This window comes from Cicer arietinum, chromosome 4, assembly GCF_000331145.2.
Source record: "Cicer arietinum cultivar CDC Frontier isolate Library 1 chromosome 4, Cicar.CDCFrontier_v2.0, whole genome shotgun sequence".
Classification (NCBI taxonomy): domain Eukaryota; kingdom Viridiplantae; phylum Streptophyta; class Magnoliopsida; order Fabales; family Fabaceae; genus Cicer; species Cicer arietinum.
Window position 1 is genome coordinate 46533873 of NC_021163.2, and position 13770 is coordinate 46547642.

Below are 13770 nucleotides of genomic sequence, written 5' to 3' on the forward strand. Positions count from 1 at the left end.
TGACTAACCAAACCAAACTCAAATATCGATAGCTACAATAAAATTATTACCTAAAATTTTAATACCTTAAAGGAATATTTTTCATATTTTATAGCTAAAATATATTTGGCCTTTTTGAAAAATTTGTTTGGTCTACAGTATTTTATTTATTAAATGGTATTAGTTTAATTTTATATAAAATTTAAGAGACATGTATTCATGAAAGTGGAAAATAATTTTCATGGAAATTTTCACAAAAAAGTTTAAACATATTTGTTAATTTATCAAATAAGATTAATTTAACATATTTATTGAAATACAACTAATTAATATATTGACTATAAAATTCTAAAACTAGTGGTAAAAAAACCTACTAATATTCAGTCTCAATAATTTTTAATAGTTAGAAATGTAAAGTTTAATATCTACATATCAATGACAAGAATTTCGCATTCATCAAATAGTAAAACTAACAAAATACTCTTTACTATATATAGTTTAATATTTTTTTATTAATTAAAATTCACGTGAATCTTATAAATTCAAATAAAATCCATGTAATTTGATAACAAATATGAACCGATAAAGAAATATGTTAAATGTGTTACAAAAAATAGAATTGTATTGAGCAAATTGATTAAGTAGGTGATTGGAATGCATGACGCTCCCATAACCAATTACAAATTAGTATTAAGTATCTCATCACAACTGTTATACCTGCCTTTGATGCTGCTTCCACATGTCCTCTTTCGTCATTTTTATCTCCCCACCCAAATTAGTACACCAACACAACACCAGAATCCATCTCAAACCAAAAACGTTTAAAAACAGAGAGAGCCAAATTATTATTAAATTAATTAAATAAACCAAATAAAATAAAAACCCCCCAAAACCAGAACCAAAAAAGAGAGAGAACTACAATTCTCTCTCTCTCCCTCTCTCCGATCAGATCGGGCACCTCTGTCTGAAATCCTACACTTTCGATTTCTCCGTTGCTTTCAACGTCTCCATTTTCAATTTTCACTTTTTTTTTTGTTTCAAAAATTTATCAACTTTGGTTCAGCATCGTTTTTGTTCCCAAATTTTCTGCGATCTGCGAAAATCTCTTATGATTTTTGTGTTTCGTATCGGATTCGTTGCGCACGGATGTTGATTCGTGCATTGATATATTGAATTTGTTGAATTTTTTCGTTCTAGATCGTTCGCGGTTCTCAAATGGCGTCGGCTCAGGTGCTGCCGAACTCCTCCGCTTCGTCGCGGAAGCAAGAGCATCTGGAAGCTGGCAAGCGCCGGGTATGTATTTGATTTTCTTTCTTCAATTTTTGGTTCTGAATTCTGATTATAAGCTTAGAATTTGAGGTATTAATTTGTGATTGTTTATGTTATATATTGTTTGTTGTGTTTTATTTGTTGTTATCATGTTATGAATTTGTGTATATGAGAATAATGTAGGTGGTTTATTTTAATTTCTTTTTTTTTTTGTATTTTTTTTCTCTGTTGTGTTTGGAAAACACCAAAATTATGGTGGAAAATGAATGTGGACCAGAAGGAACAAATTGAGCTTCCCAAAATTACGGCTGGAGAGCTCTAAATTCACGGTTGGGGTGGAGAGATTAGTTTTCAAACAAACACATGCTTAGCTGATTATGCTTGGAATGAGGAGGGTAAATGAAGGGATATAGGAAGTGGTGAAAATAAACGGGGGTAGCTGAAAGCAAGAGGAACTCCGAACGGCCGATCTTCAATTATGGGGTATTGCCTGTGAGGCTTGAGCATATAGAACGAAGAAGGAAGTCTATTCTGTTTTTTGAAGGAGCTAGGCCTAGGCCATCTAGTTGCATCTTGCACCAAAATTCGTTTTTGTGGTTACTGAACTTCTGTTACTTTTTAAGCTATTTTTGGTTTTAGGGTAAAGAAATAAGAATTTTGTTTTTAATGGTTTTTGTTAGCTTCCCCTGTAGATTTTTGAGGAAAAAAAAACAATTATTTTTGTCAAAATATTGTCTGATTGTTATGGTCTGCCGCTGAGAGGATATGCTGGAAGCACAGATGGAAGATTGAATTTTCTAGGTCTTTCTTCATTCTTTAGTGTGAGCACTGGGCACCAGCAATGAATTCTGGGGGCCATGGTATTTTTTCGTGTTTCCAGTAAAGCCTGGTTGTGTATTGAAAAGTGTCATGTAGTTTTTGATTGGAGTCAAGGTGAGGAAGTGCTGCTGGGTATGGAACTGAAGAAATTTTTTGTGAATTGGAAGAGGTTTTAAATCTTAAGTCTTTGATGGAGAGGAGTGATTGAGATAGATGAGGATTTTCTGGTAAATGTTGGTTGTGGAAAATGAGAATTTTGAAGGATTGATACACCATGTTTTATGATATATGACAGTGACTATAAAACAAAATAGTAAAATAACTTCACACCTCCAAAATTTTTCTGAGATACCTTACCTCTGAATTGTTCCTCCCTTAATTTTTAAAATACTTCCAAACACTGCCTTACGGTCACAAAAACTGTATGTCTGGAGTCATAGTTTCTTTCGATTTCCCAATGAATAAGTCCTATGGATGGTATCCTACTATCCTTATTGCTTAATTATTTTGGTTTCTTGTTGAAAGAAGTTGTTAATTCCTTCTTGGTGTGTGTTTGGAACCGAGTTTGCAAACCAATTATACGTCTCAAGGCATTCTCACCGTGAAAACTTAGAAGTTACAAAACTAAGCTTCCACTTGAACGTAATTTCTGTAAATGTGACGTTGTTCCTAGCACATGCTTGGTCTAGTTAAAACTTGGACAATGTATCTACTATATAATAGTATTTTCCAATCTGGATGGATTAGTATTTTATAACAATGTAACTGTGATTGATGTTACCGTGATTGTTTATCTGTAGTTATGAACTTGCCGTTTAAGATATAAAGTTCAAACATCAAGTATAAACCAACTTGGTGTGTGTTTGGAACCGAGTTTGCAAACCAATTATCATGTCTCAAGGTATTCTCACCGTGAAAACTTAGAAGTTACAAAACTAAGCTTCCACTTGAACGTAATTTCTGTAAATGCGACGGTGTTCCAAACACATGCTTGGTCTAGTTAAAACTTGGACAATGTATCTACTATATTATAATATTTTCCAATCTGGATGGATTAGTATGTTAACAATGTAATTGTGATTGTTTATCTGTAGTTATGAACTTGCTGTTTAAGATATAAAGTTCAAACATAAAGTATAAACCAACTTAGTTTGTTCCCAATAGGTAGGTTTGGCTACATGGATCGATTATGCCATTGCGTTCAATTAAAAACCAATTTTTTTATTATTCACATATCTATAAATTTGAAAGAAATTTCTAAACAAGAACTTGGCTGTTTATCACATCCCTGAACAACATTATTTTTTAATTCCAATGATTTGTAAGAAATCATTTTCATTTTTTTCTATACTAAATTTCTAAATCAGTAAGAAAATGAAAACATGGTATCATATTTGTACTTAAAGGTGAAAACCAGAAATGAAAATATAATAGTTTTCACTTTTCATAGAATCAAGAGATCATGAACTTTAGATTAGACACATCAATGTGGTGTTTATACTTTCTACACAAGCTGTATAACTTTTAGCATATTTAATTTGTTATGATTTCTTTCTTCCTATTTTAATTAATTATTTGGGTCATGCAGCTGGAGGAGTTTCGTAAAAAGAAAGCCGCTGAGCGGGCCAAGAAGGCTGCACCCTCTGGCTATGTTCACAATTCTGATGGTAACCAAAATCAGAAACAGCCTTCCGAAGTTGAAAATGTTCGAGTTAATGAGTCAGATGGAGTTACCACATCTGATGGAATTGGAGGAGCTGTTATTGTCACTGGGACGGGTAACCAGAAGAGTGTGAATTTGTATAACCAAAGTAGTAATCAAGGGTCTTTAGCTGGTGCAACTAGTCTTGTGAGAAATGATCATAATACATCTTCTACTAGTCTGGTGGAGCAACATTCAGATACCGATGAAGCTAAAAGATATAATGCTTCTGCTTTTATTACACCTGCAAATGTTAGTCAAAAGAAAGAGGCAAATAAAGAGAATGATATATATGGAATTCACGCCGGTGGTGTTGGTGGATTTCCATATGGAACAGCAAATCACCAAAGTAATCTTCTACGCTCACAGGAAAGCCAAGAGTTTGGTAGCAGTACTAGTCAATCTAGCCTTCATGGAATGAATGAAAGCCAGTCAAACAAGAGTAACAGTTCTTTGAAGGATTATTCAGTTACTGATGTCTCTTCTCCTTATTTTCCGCCAAAAATCATACGTGAGAACTCTGTTGATTCATTACAGAAAAATAAGCAGACAAATTCTAGCACTTTGGATAGTGGCTATTCACATGGCTCAGTTTCTGGAGGTAACAATTTAACTTTCTTTTCTTTGCTTCTATAATTTCACATTTTCATGTAACCTGACAATGACTTAGTACTGTCTGCTGATAAAGTTTACACAATATATTCTGTTCTACAGGTGATTCTATCAGTTCTATGTTTAGAGAGACCATTAGATCCGATAGTGATTTGCCCAGTAATCTTCATGGTGCAACTATACCTAAATATGATCCCACTGGTTATGAAACAAGGAATTCCTCTAACCACACACCAATAAATTCAGTGTCAATGGAATCAACTTCTAGAAAGTTACGTCCATCTTTTCTTGATTCTCTAAATGTCACTAGACCTTCCACGGGTTCTCCATTTCATCAACCTGGGGAAGATGCCTCTAAGTCCATTCATTTAGAATCAAGCAACAATGGCACATCAGGGTTTACTTTTTTCCATAAGCCACCTGAAGAGTCTAAAACTGTGGGACTTCTCTCAAATCTTACCACTGCTCCCGTTTTTAATAATAGTCAGAACACACTGATGACAAGTGCTAAGGAAAATGGCATGGAGAAGAAGCATGATTATTACTCTTCTTCACAAAATGAAGACTTTTCTGCGTTAGAACAGGTGGTTTTCACTAGTTATGGTCAAAGGCATTTGTTTCTTGATGCCTATTATATGATTTTGTGGTGCTTCACTTTTCCTATTTGTTTTCAATGAATGTGCTCACTTTATTAGGTACATCGATATTTGTAGCTGTTCAAGCATTCGGTCGGGTTATCTGTAATCTGTTATACACTGAATATGAGCTAACATACAACTAATTTTTTATAGGTGTCATAATTTTTTTTGACAGCATGGTTTCCTGCATACATTGTGAAAGGAATGTCAATAAGAACTAAGATACGTGCTAACGTAATTTTTGCAGTGTGCTATGCTTGTCTACTTTAAACCAATAGAATGTGGAAATAAATTGTTCATCATATTTGTTTGCCAGTTTCGAGCAGCAGAGTATTTGTTTGTGTAACCTCATTATTTAATAGGGAAAATATTGGGTGTAGATTTTTTCATGTGTCAAATATTTAGGGGATTCTCTCTGGTTTTTGGTAGTCAAATTTTTAGATTATTATTTAGAACAAGGAGAACCTCTAAATTAGTTTTGTAGCTATAAACAATAATATAAACCAATTATTGTTTTTCTTTTCAATTCTCTCCTTTGGTTGGTATTACAATTTTTTAATGGGAGGAAGGTTATTGATGTATTTGCATGTTATAAGCATCTTGGTTTATATATTTATCTTTGTTTTTCCTCTTTTTTACTCTTGCAGCATATTGAAGATCTAACACAAGAAAAGTTTTCTTTGCAACGAGCTCTTGAGGCTTCTCGAGTATTAGCTGAGTCACTAGCTACTGAAAATTCATCTCTGACTGACAATTATAATCAACAGGTTGGTTCGAGTTATAGTTTCATAATATGTCACTCTGTAGAATATTCAACTTTGAAACTTTTTCAGTTTTTAATATTTATCATATTATTTGTACATTTTTCTTAGTCCTTTGTTAGTAGTAGCTAGTGGCTCAACTAACTTGGAGGTAGCATAGTTGTCTGTAAGGATACAAATCGGTCTTCTACTTTGGTTTATACTGATTTGTTCTCTGTTTTCATAGAGAAGTGTCGTCAATCAATTAAAATCAGAAATGGAGATGTTACAGCACGAGATCAAAGCACAACTGGTTTGTATCAACACTCCCTATCTATTTGTATAACCATTTTGCTGTGTTGGTATTCTATTATACAGTCATTCATAAGGTAGCTTTGCAAGTTCATGGAGACACTTATTTACATTTATAAATTATAATACTAAATCATATATATATATATTAGATTATGAATTTTCTATAAACTTATTTATTCCTACCATGACTGTTTTATAAATTATAAATATTACATGATTAACCAAGCTGGCTCATGATCATTTAAGCTGGATGGATATAAGAGTTTTAATGCTAGGCTCAAGTTATGTATTTAGTCTCATAAAACTCCATGCCGAGGTAATCATGGATCTTTTGAGCCAAGCCTACAAAGTCTGTTGAACTGCTGTTGTCTGCAATATACTCTTTCCAGTCCTGAATGTAATAGAAAATTGGGTCAATAAATTTGGTCGAATTGGACCAAATACATAATCTTTTATTGACCCAACTTTCTCTTATATTTACGACTAGAGGGGGTATCTATTTTACCTATACAGAATAATGTTTTTTGTAAATTTTTAATGCCCTTGCAATTTAATTGATATTCATGGTTTCTTTAAATGGTGCATCACCAAGGGGGTTATTTGACAATTGACATACCACACTTTCTAAGAAATGTACTAAAACAACAAAATTTGTTCACGATCATCAAATATTTCCATTTGTCATTCAGACTTGCCTTTCTTTTCTTTTTGGTATGGAGAAGTATCTGTTGTATTTTTTGTGTAGTCCCATTATTTGGGAAATTTTTATAGTGGGTTCCCATTTGCCAACCCATCCAACTAAGTGCTCATCAATAATTTCTGTTCCTTATAGTTGTTTTCCTTATATATCTAAGATTTTTACGGTCCTCTTTTGGAGTTCAAATTTTTAGTTCTTTAAGTAGAACTTTAACTTTCTACTGCATTGACTGTTGATAATTTTTTGGTTGAAAAAAAGGATTCCTGTGCATATTTTCATAATTGCTTTACACTTTTTTCTTCCTCCCTCTGCCTCTGCTATTTGTACATAGTTGACATTTCACATCAACAGGTTGAGCTGGAGTCTATCAGGAATGAATATACAAATGTGCAACTAGAGTGTAATGCAGCTGATGAACGAGCCAAGTTATTGGCATCTGAAGTCATTGGTTTAGAGGAGAAGGTATTAAATTTTCTTGGAATGTTTTGCATTTGTATTTACTTTCGAAGACAGTAAATTTGTTGTCACATTCTATTTGAAATCAAGTTGTATTCTGAACTTATTTTGTAACTGCATATTTTTGTCCAAGTGAGGAATCTATCACATGTAATTAACTACTCTACAATCAACTGGATTTATTGAAGTCGACAACGATTAAGATTTGTTCATAGGTAGTGAATTAACTCCCAAGTTATAAAGAAAACTCAGTTATAACAAATTCTATAATTTACGGGCTAACTGCAACAAAGTTAAAGTTAAAGGTGCTTATTTGCAAAAGATACAAAGTTTAGTTCTTTAAACATAAAACTAGTAGGTTAACATTAATTAAATATTTTTGTAGAAATTATAAACATTCAAATATTTAAAATATTTAATTAAATGATTAATATTAATATCATAGAATAATATCTCACATTTTAAATGTTAACCTCTTCATCTGAAACCCAGACAGTATGTACAAATTAGACAAACCTGTAATATAAAAAGAAAAATATATAGAAACTTGGATTATTTGTAGAATGTTTTAGGGAATAAGGGTGATTTTGTACTGTGAGTAAATTTTAATGCAACAAATTCCAACTTGGATGAATTGCCTCTTCATCAGACCAATGCAATATCCATGCTTTAGCCCAAAGAAAAAGGGACAGAAGTGTTAAAATTCCAATTCTAATATTTAAAAATATCTCTGCATTGACCTGTTTAATCAAAATATCCCCACATCCATCTTTGATTTAGAGTGATTATGTAATACCTATCTAGCCAAACACATACATAAATGTCACTTTTAATGAGCACGTGTAGGTTGACAATTGCTAATAGATTTAGGATATATATTAAAATCTAACTTTTAATTTATTGTTGTGTTCAATAAACTTAGGCACTCAGACTAAGATCAAATGAGCTAAAGCTTGAGAAACAGTTGGAAATTGCACAAGCAGAAATTTCTTCATACAGGTATTTTTGAATCTTAAAATATGCAGCAAAATATTATAGACAGAAAAATAAAGATTTTTGAATATTCACCAATGGTTTCTGCCTGAAATGGTGGCATTTATTTGAAGGGATCTATTTTTGAATCTCTGCCTTATCTCGACTTCTGTCTAATATTGCAGGTGGAGTTATAATTAAAAATTCTTTGTTAATGCATTAATGTAATTTTTTCTTGAATGATATTATGGTCATGACTAATGAATAATACTAGCAACACATTCTACACCACACTTTTGCCAATACACACTATAATAAAGCGAAATACTTTTATCACACTTAATTAGGTGAGTTCTATTCCTCGGTGGAATCTATTCTCAAAATGGTGGGATCCATATGAATTTTACTCGCTAATAAAGAGTGTGCTAGTATGAATGTGTTTGAGAGTGTTGTGTGGACAATTTTGCATGGTCATTGACAACTTAATTTCGTAACAAGTTGTCTTTTCTAAAAAATGTTAGGAAAAATTGAAAATTGAACAGAGTGCAAATCAGAGTTAGGAAGACATCCATATTGAGTAGAATGAAATAAGTTTGAGAATGTTCACCTACAATCCTACATATAATTTTTGGTGATTGGGATAGAGATACTAAAATTACATTCCACGTGAAGTAGCTTTATTTTTAGCACAATTACTTTTGTATTGGTGTCCACACAATCTGATTAAAAAGTTGTGTTCTTTAAATATGTTACACCTCAGTCTGATGGATTTTGATTTGATGTCATCTCTTCATTTTCTTCCATTTGTTAATTCTTCTAACTGAGTTTATCTATAAAGATACCGGGGTGTTTTAAAATGACAGCTTATTATTATAAATATTACAGAAAGAAAATGTCCAGCATCGAAAAAGACCGTCGTGATTTGCAGTCAACCATCGATGCTCTTCAAGAGGGTAATTAGACTTCAACTTTAATTTATCACAGCAGTTTGGATTCACATAGATTTTAATATTTCATTTGAGGTTGTTGTTGTAATTTTCGATTGGCCGGTCGATGTGGACTATTAGTGGTAGGGCTAGGGCTTTTACAATTTACTTATATGACGCTTATGAAAGAAGGAAATAACTGTCATTAAGAATGGATGTTAACTAGCAAGGGAAATAGAAGATAGAAAAAAAGTGTTTATGGAACGTGTTCCTGGACATTATATTTTTTGGACAAATGGTTACATGTTCTTGGACACAAATTCTCATCAGTGATTAACTCATTAATTTATTAAAATACTTGTTTGTGCTCTGTATTAATTTTGTGCTATTGAAGTCTGATATTTATATGTCTATAACTCTCTTAATAGCTACTTCTTTAATTTCTCTAATATTTGTTTTTGCAAAACAAGAATGTAGCCTTTTTGCATAAAATGTATACTTTCTTGTTCTCTTTTGTTTGGTGGATATCTTGTATTTTGTTTTGTTCTCTTTTGATAAAATTACTCTTTTTTATGATGATACAAATATTAGGGACATAGTTAAGTTAGCTGTTCATTGGCCACTAAATTTTGACTAACTAAATTAGGTTAATAAAATGGCTACTCTTCTTACAAAATTGTGAACCAATTTTATGTAAATTGAGCCATATATGAACTTTGAAACAATTTTTATTCTTGGTCATTGCACTGATGCAGAAAAGAAGATGATGCTGTCTAAGGTACGAAAGGCTTCAGGATTTGGAAAGTCTATAGAGACTCAAACAAGTAAAAGAGATGGTTCTACTTCTACCGAGGATTTAGGTTTGTTTCTACAGTATGGTTATAACTTTGTCTGTTCTAGGTGTTCTTTCACGGGTCGTCAAACTTATATTTTCCTTGCATGCTAAAGTCACTCAGCATGTTTCCGGACTCATTTATTCTTAAATTTGAGTAAGAAAATGAAATGTTTCTATTGTGTGCTTGAATGAAAACCTTTAAATTAATTCATGACAGGTTTATAAAGTTTTTAATGTTATCGGGTTCTGCAGACCAAGCATTTGAATATATGCTGTAGTATACCTAGTTTAGGTACATTTTGTTTTATTATAAAACTCGGTAGTTAATCCCAGCATTTCCTAGCAAGATCCCGCTACCCCAATGCAGTGCAGTGCCTGACCGCTACGGTGTGGTCCGACGGCATGAAGAAAGATCCTGGCGAGATCCTGCTATCCCGGTGTAGTTAATCTCAGCGAGATCCTGCTATTTTTTCTTCCTTCTTTGTTTTGTTGTTTCTTCTTGCACCCATGAAGAAAAGGAAGAAGAATATGCTAATGAAGATGATACTCATCTTCGATTCCTATGCTAGAACATGCATTTGAGTTTTAATATCTAGTTATTTTATTACTTTGTTAAAGACTTCAATATGCATCTTTATTTCCTTAACTTTTGTTGGTATTTCAATGTATGTTTTGACTAAGAGTAAGACTTGTGGATTTTTACTGCTATTTATGAATGTTTCAAAGTTTGAGTCATTTGTTAATTTTGCATCAAATATAGGTTTATATAGTATTATTCATGTAACTTGTCCAAAAAATAGTCGTTATCCTACCTATCCCGTAACGCGCTATCCCACTTTCGGGGTTGGCCACGACTCACTACTATTTGGGATTAACTACCTAGTTATAAAATATATTCTCATAGATAACTTGTTGCCAGACCCAGAATGTCCTATGCATGGGTAAATAACCAATATATATCAGAACCTTCTGAGATATAAAATATTGTTTGTAAGTAATCAATATCTGGTATAAGATATTTTTTGGTTGCCCAAGATTTCTCCCAATCAGAAGTCAGAGACTAATTCGTTGAAGTATGCATTGGCCAGGGATCAAATCCATGACCACATGCTAAAGGGTCCCATGTATCTGCCAATGTGCCACACCATATTGGTTGTATCATATCTTTCTGGCATTTATGAAATTGTCTCATACAAGAATTTTACAGCAAATATAAACTTGTTGGTACTTGTCCTGACTATATGTTTTCTAAATCCATGGATCTTGATATAGCTCGTAAGACATAACTGGAAAATAATACGTGGTTAAGTTCTCTCAATTATTTGGGTATTTTTAGTTGTATAGTTGTCTAGTTGTCTAGTCATGTTTATATATCTGTGGAATGCAGTAAATGAAGATCCCGCTTCAAACACTTCCAACACAGAAATCAATGACAATGCTGGTGCTCGTGATGCTGAAACATCTGGATCATCTGCAGGAACTACTCACTCATCTTTTAGGATTTCTCCTGTTAATATTCCTCATGATCAGATGAGAGTGATTGAGAACATTAATGCACTTATTTCCGAGGTAGGATTTGGTCTGTTGAAAACTCAATCACTAATATATAAACTCCACCTCCCATTGTTCATTACTGTTTAGAGGTTTACTTTCTTCACCCGTCCTGCTTCTACTGGTCTTATGTAAGTAATGTGAAATTGCCATCATATACTCCCAAATATTCATCTATATACCATTTTGTTGTAGCTTGCATTGGAGAAAGAAGAATTGATGAAATCATTGGCATTTGAATCATCTGAGAGTTCCAGGATGAAGGTAACTCAATCAGAATTATATTTTCTATGAATCAATGAACACTTATTGTCTTATTCTCTGTAGTATATAACTTGCTATATATTGTTTATATAATGGTAGAGCGTGGAAGACGAGCACATTTTTGAAAGTAAGATTAGATCTGGGTTCTTAGTGATGAACCATTTGAGAGAGTTTGAAGTGCAATCCTTCATGTGATCTCCCTGGTTTTATCCTTGTCTCTCTGATTTGACCTAAGATTGGACGTGTTTCTTTGAAAACACTAGTTTTATCCCAGTTATAGTTTGACACTTTTTTCTTAGTTGCTTTTTTGCACTGATTTTTCCTATTTGTTCTTGCTCTCTTCCAGAACAGGTTTGTCTCGGTCATTTAGATACTAGTTTTGTTTTAGTTTCTGTTTGGCATTGATTTGTCTCAGTTGCGGTTTTGCTCAGGTTTTATCTCAGTTGTGATTTTCACTGGTTGTCTAAGTTGTGGTTTGACGTAATTTTTGTCTGAGTTGTGGTTTGGTACTAGTTTTGTCTCAGTTGTGGTTTTGCTCAGGTTTTATCTCAGTTGTGATTTGCACTGGTTGTCTAAGTTGTCATTTGACATAATTTTTGTCTAGGTTGTGGTTTGGTGCTAGTTTTGTCTCAGTTGCGGTTTTGCTCAGGTTTTGTCTCAGCTTTATTGGTTGTCTAAGTCGTGGTTTGACATAATTGTCTTAGTTGTGGTTTGGTATTAGTTTCGTCTCAGTTGTGGTTTGGCACTGGTTTTCTCTCAGTTGAGTTACTGTTTGACACCCTTTATTTCCCCCAATTGTGGTTTGGCCCCAACTTTTGTTGCAGCTCTGCAATTTGGTCTTAACTTGTCTTAGATGTGATCTGGCATTCCAGTCAATCATCAATATCAAATTATATTATTTGATTATTTTTACTTTTAAGGGGTACATTTAAAGATTAGTAAGCATTAGCTTGAGGGAGAGTGTTAGAACTTAGAAGATATTAAAATATTTTCATCTTCATATTATCATGAAGTATCTTTAGACTATATCCTATGGTTGTTTTATTTTTATTTTTTAGGATCTTAGACTATCTCTTAATGATTGGTTTCTGTGTTTCTTTGTTATTATCATGATTTGTTTTCCTATTTAATTAGGATTTGGAGTATTTATTATTAGTATAAAAAAGGGGTCATTGTTTAGTCTTTTTGTTTCAAAACCCAAATCATTATATTTTATATCAAACAATCATAACAATTCAGTTTTTTTTTATTCCCTTTTTGTCTAAAACCCTATAACTTCAACACAACTTTACAATAGTGGGCCTGGGTTTGTACAACTTTACCATACAGTTGCTTGATCAAATCTTTGTATGAATTGCTTTTTAGTGCTTTATTAGTCAGATATCCTATATTTATAGTCTCTAGAATCTTTACTCCTTCTTTCCTTTCTAATGCCCATAAACCGTAACAATAAACTGTATATGACCAATGATATGTGGGTCAGTTTTGCACTCTGTCAGAAAGTTCAGTTTTGGAAACATTTTCTTGCTTAAGTTTATGTCAAATCCCAGTTTTTTGTTTTATTCTGGTTCTGTAGTACCCTAACCTCACAATATCTGCTGTTTCTTTTCATGATCGAAGGAGATAAACAAGGAGTTGTCCCGGAAGCTTGAGGTCCAGACACAAAGATTAGAGCTTTTGACTGCTCAAAACATGGTTAACGAAAATATTTCTACAGTACAACCAGATTCTCGTGCTACATATGAGAACATTCCATATGCAGATGAGGGTGACGAGGTAACACACATACAGTTTATGTTGGTCAAGTAACCTTGTTGTCTGAAAGACAAGCATACCATAAGGGTGGAAGTGTATTCATTTCATTGTCAAGGGTAGAAGTAGTGTATGCTGTAAAAATAAAGTAGCAGTGAATAGTGATTGTTAAGAATACTAGGGTAAAAAACTTTAATTGAAAAAAGGAGTTGACATCTCTTTTTCTCGTTTTAGGTGGTGGAA

General features: G+C 32.9%; 1 protein-coding gene across 1 annotated transcript; it reads left to right on the top strand.

The window, feature by feature from the left end:
- The first annotated feature begins 743 nt into the window (after window positions 1-743).
- On the top strand, window positions 744-13716 carry LOC101490052 (protein BLISTER). The gene is made up of 12 exons (XM_004497706.4): window positions 744-1272; window positions 3656-4370; window positions 4484-4965; window positions 5667-5786; window positions 6007-6072; window positions 7123-7233; window positions 8150-8226; window positions 9085-9152; window positions 9881-9985; window positions 11348-11529; window positions 11707-11775; window positions 13396-13716. Exons 1-12 carry the CDS (start codon window positions 1195-1197, stop codon window positions 13582-13584), a joined length of 2262 nt encoding a protein of 753 aa, XP_004497763.2. The 5' UTR covers window positions 744-1194; the 3' UTR covers window positions 13585-13716.
- The last annotated feature ends 54 nt before the right edge of the window (window positions 13717-13770 follow it).

Coding starts and splice junctions, on each gene's coding strand:
- LOC101490052 (XM_004497706.4), top strand. CDS start 1,195: ATGGCGTCGGCTCAGGTGCTGCCGAACTCCTCCGCTTCGTCGCGGAAG. Junction 4,966..5,666: donor ACTTTTCTGCGTTAGAACAG/GTGGTTTTCACT, acceptor TTACTCTTGCAG/CATATTGAAGATCTAACACA. Junction 5,787..6,006: donor CTGACAATTATAATCAACAG/GTTGGTTCGAGT, acceptor CTGTTTTCATAG/AGAAGTGTCGTCAATCAATT.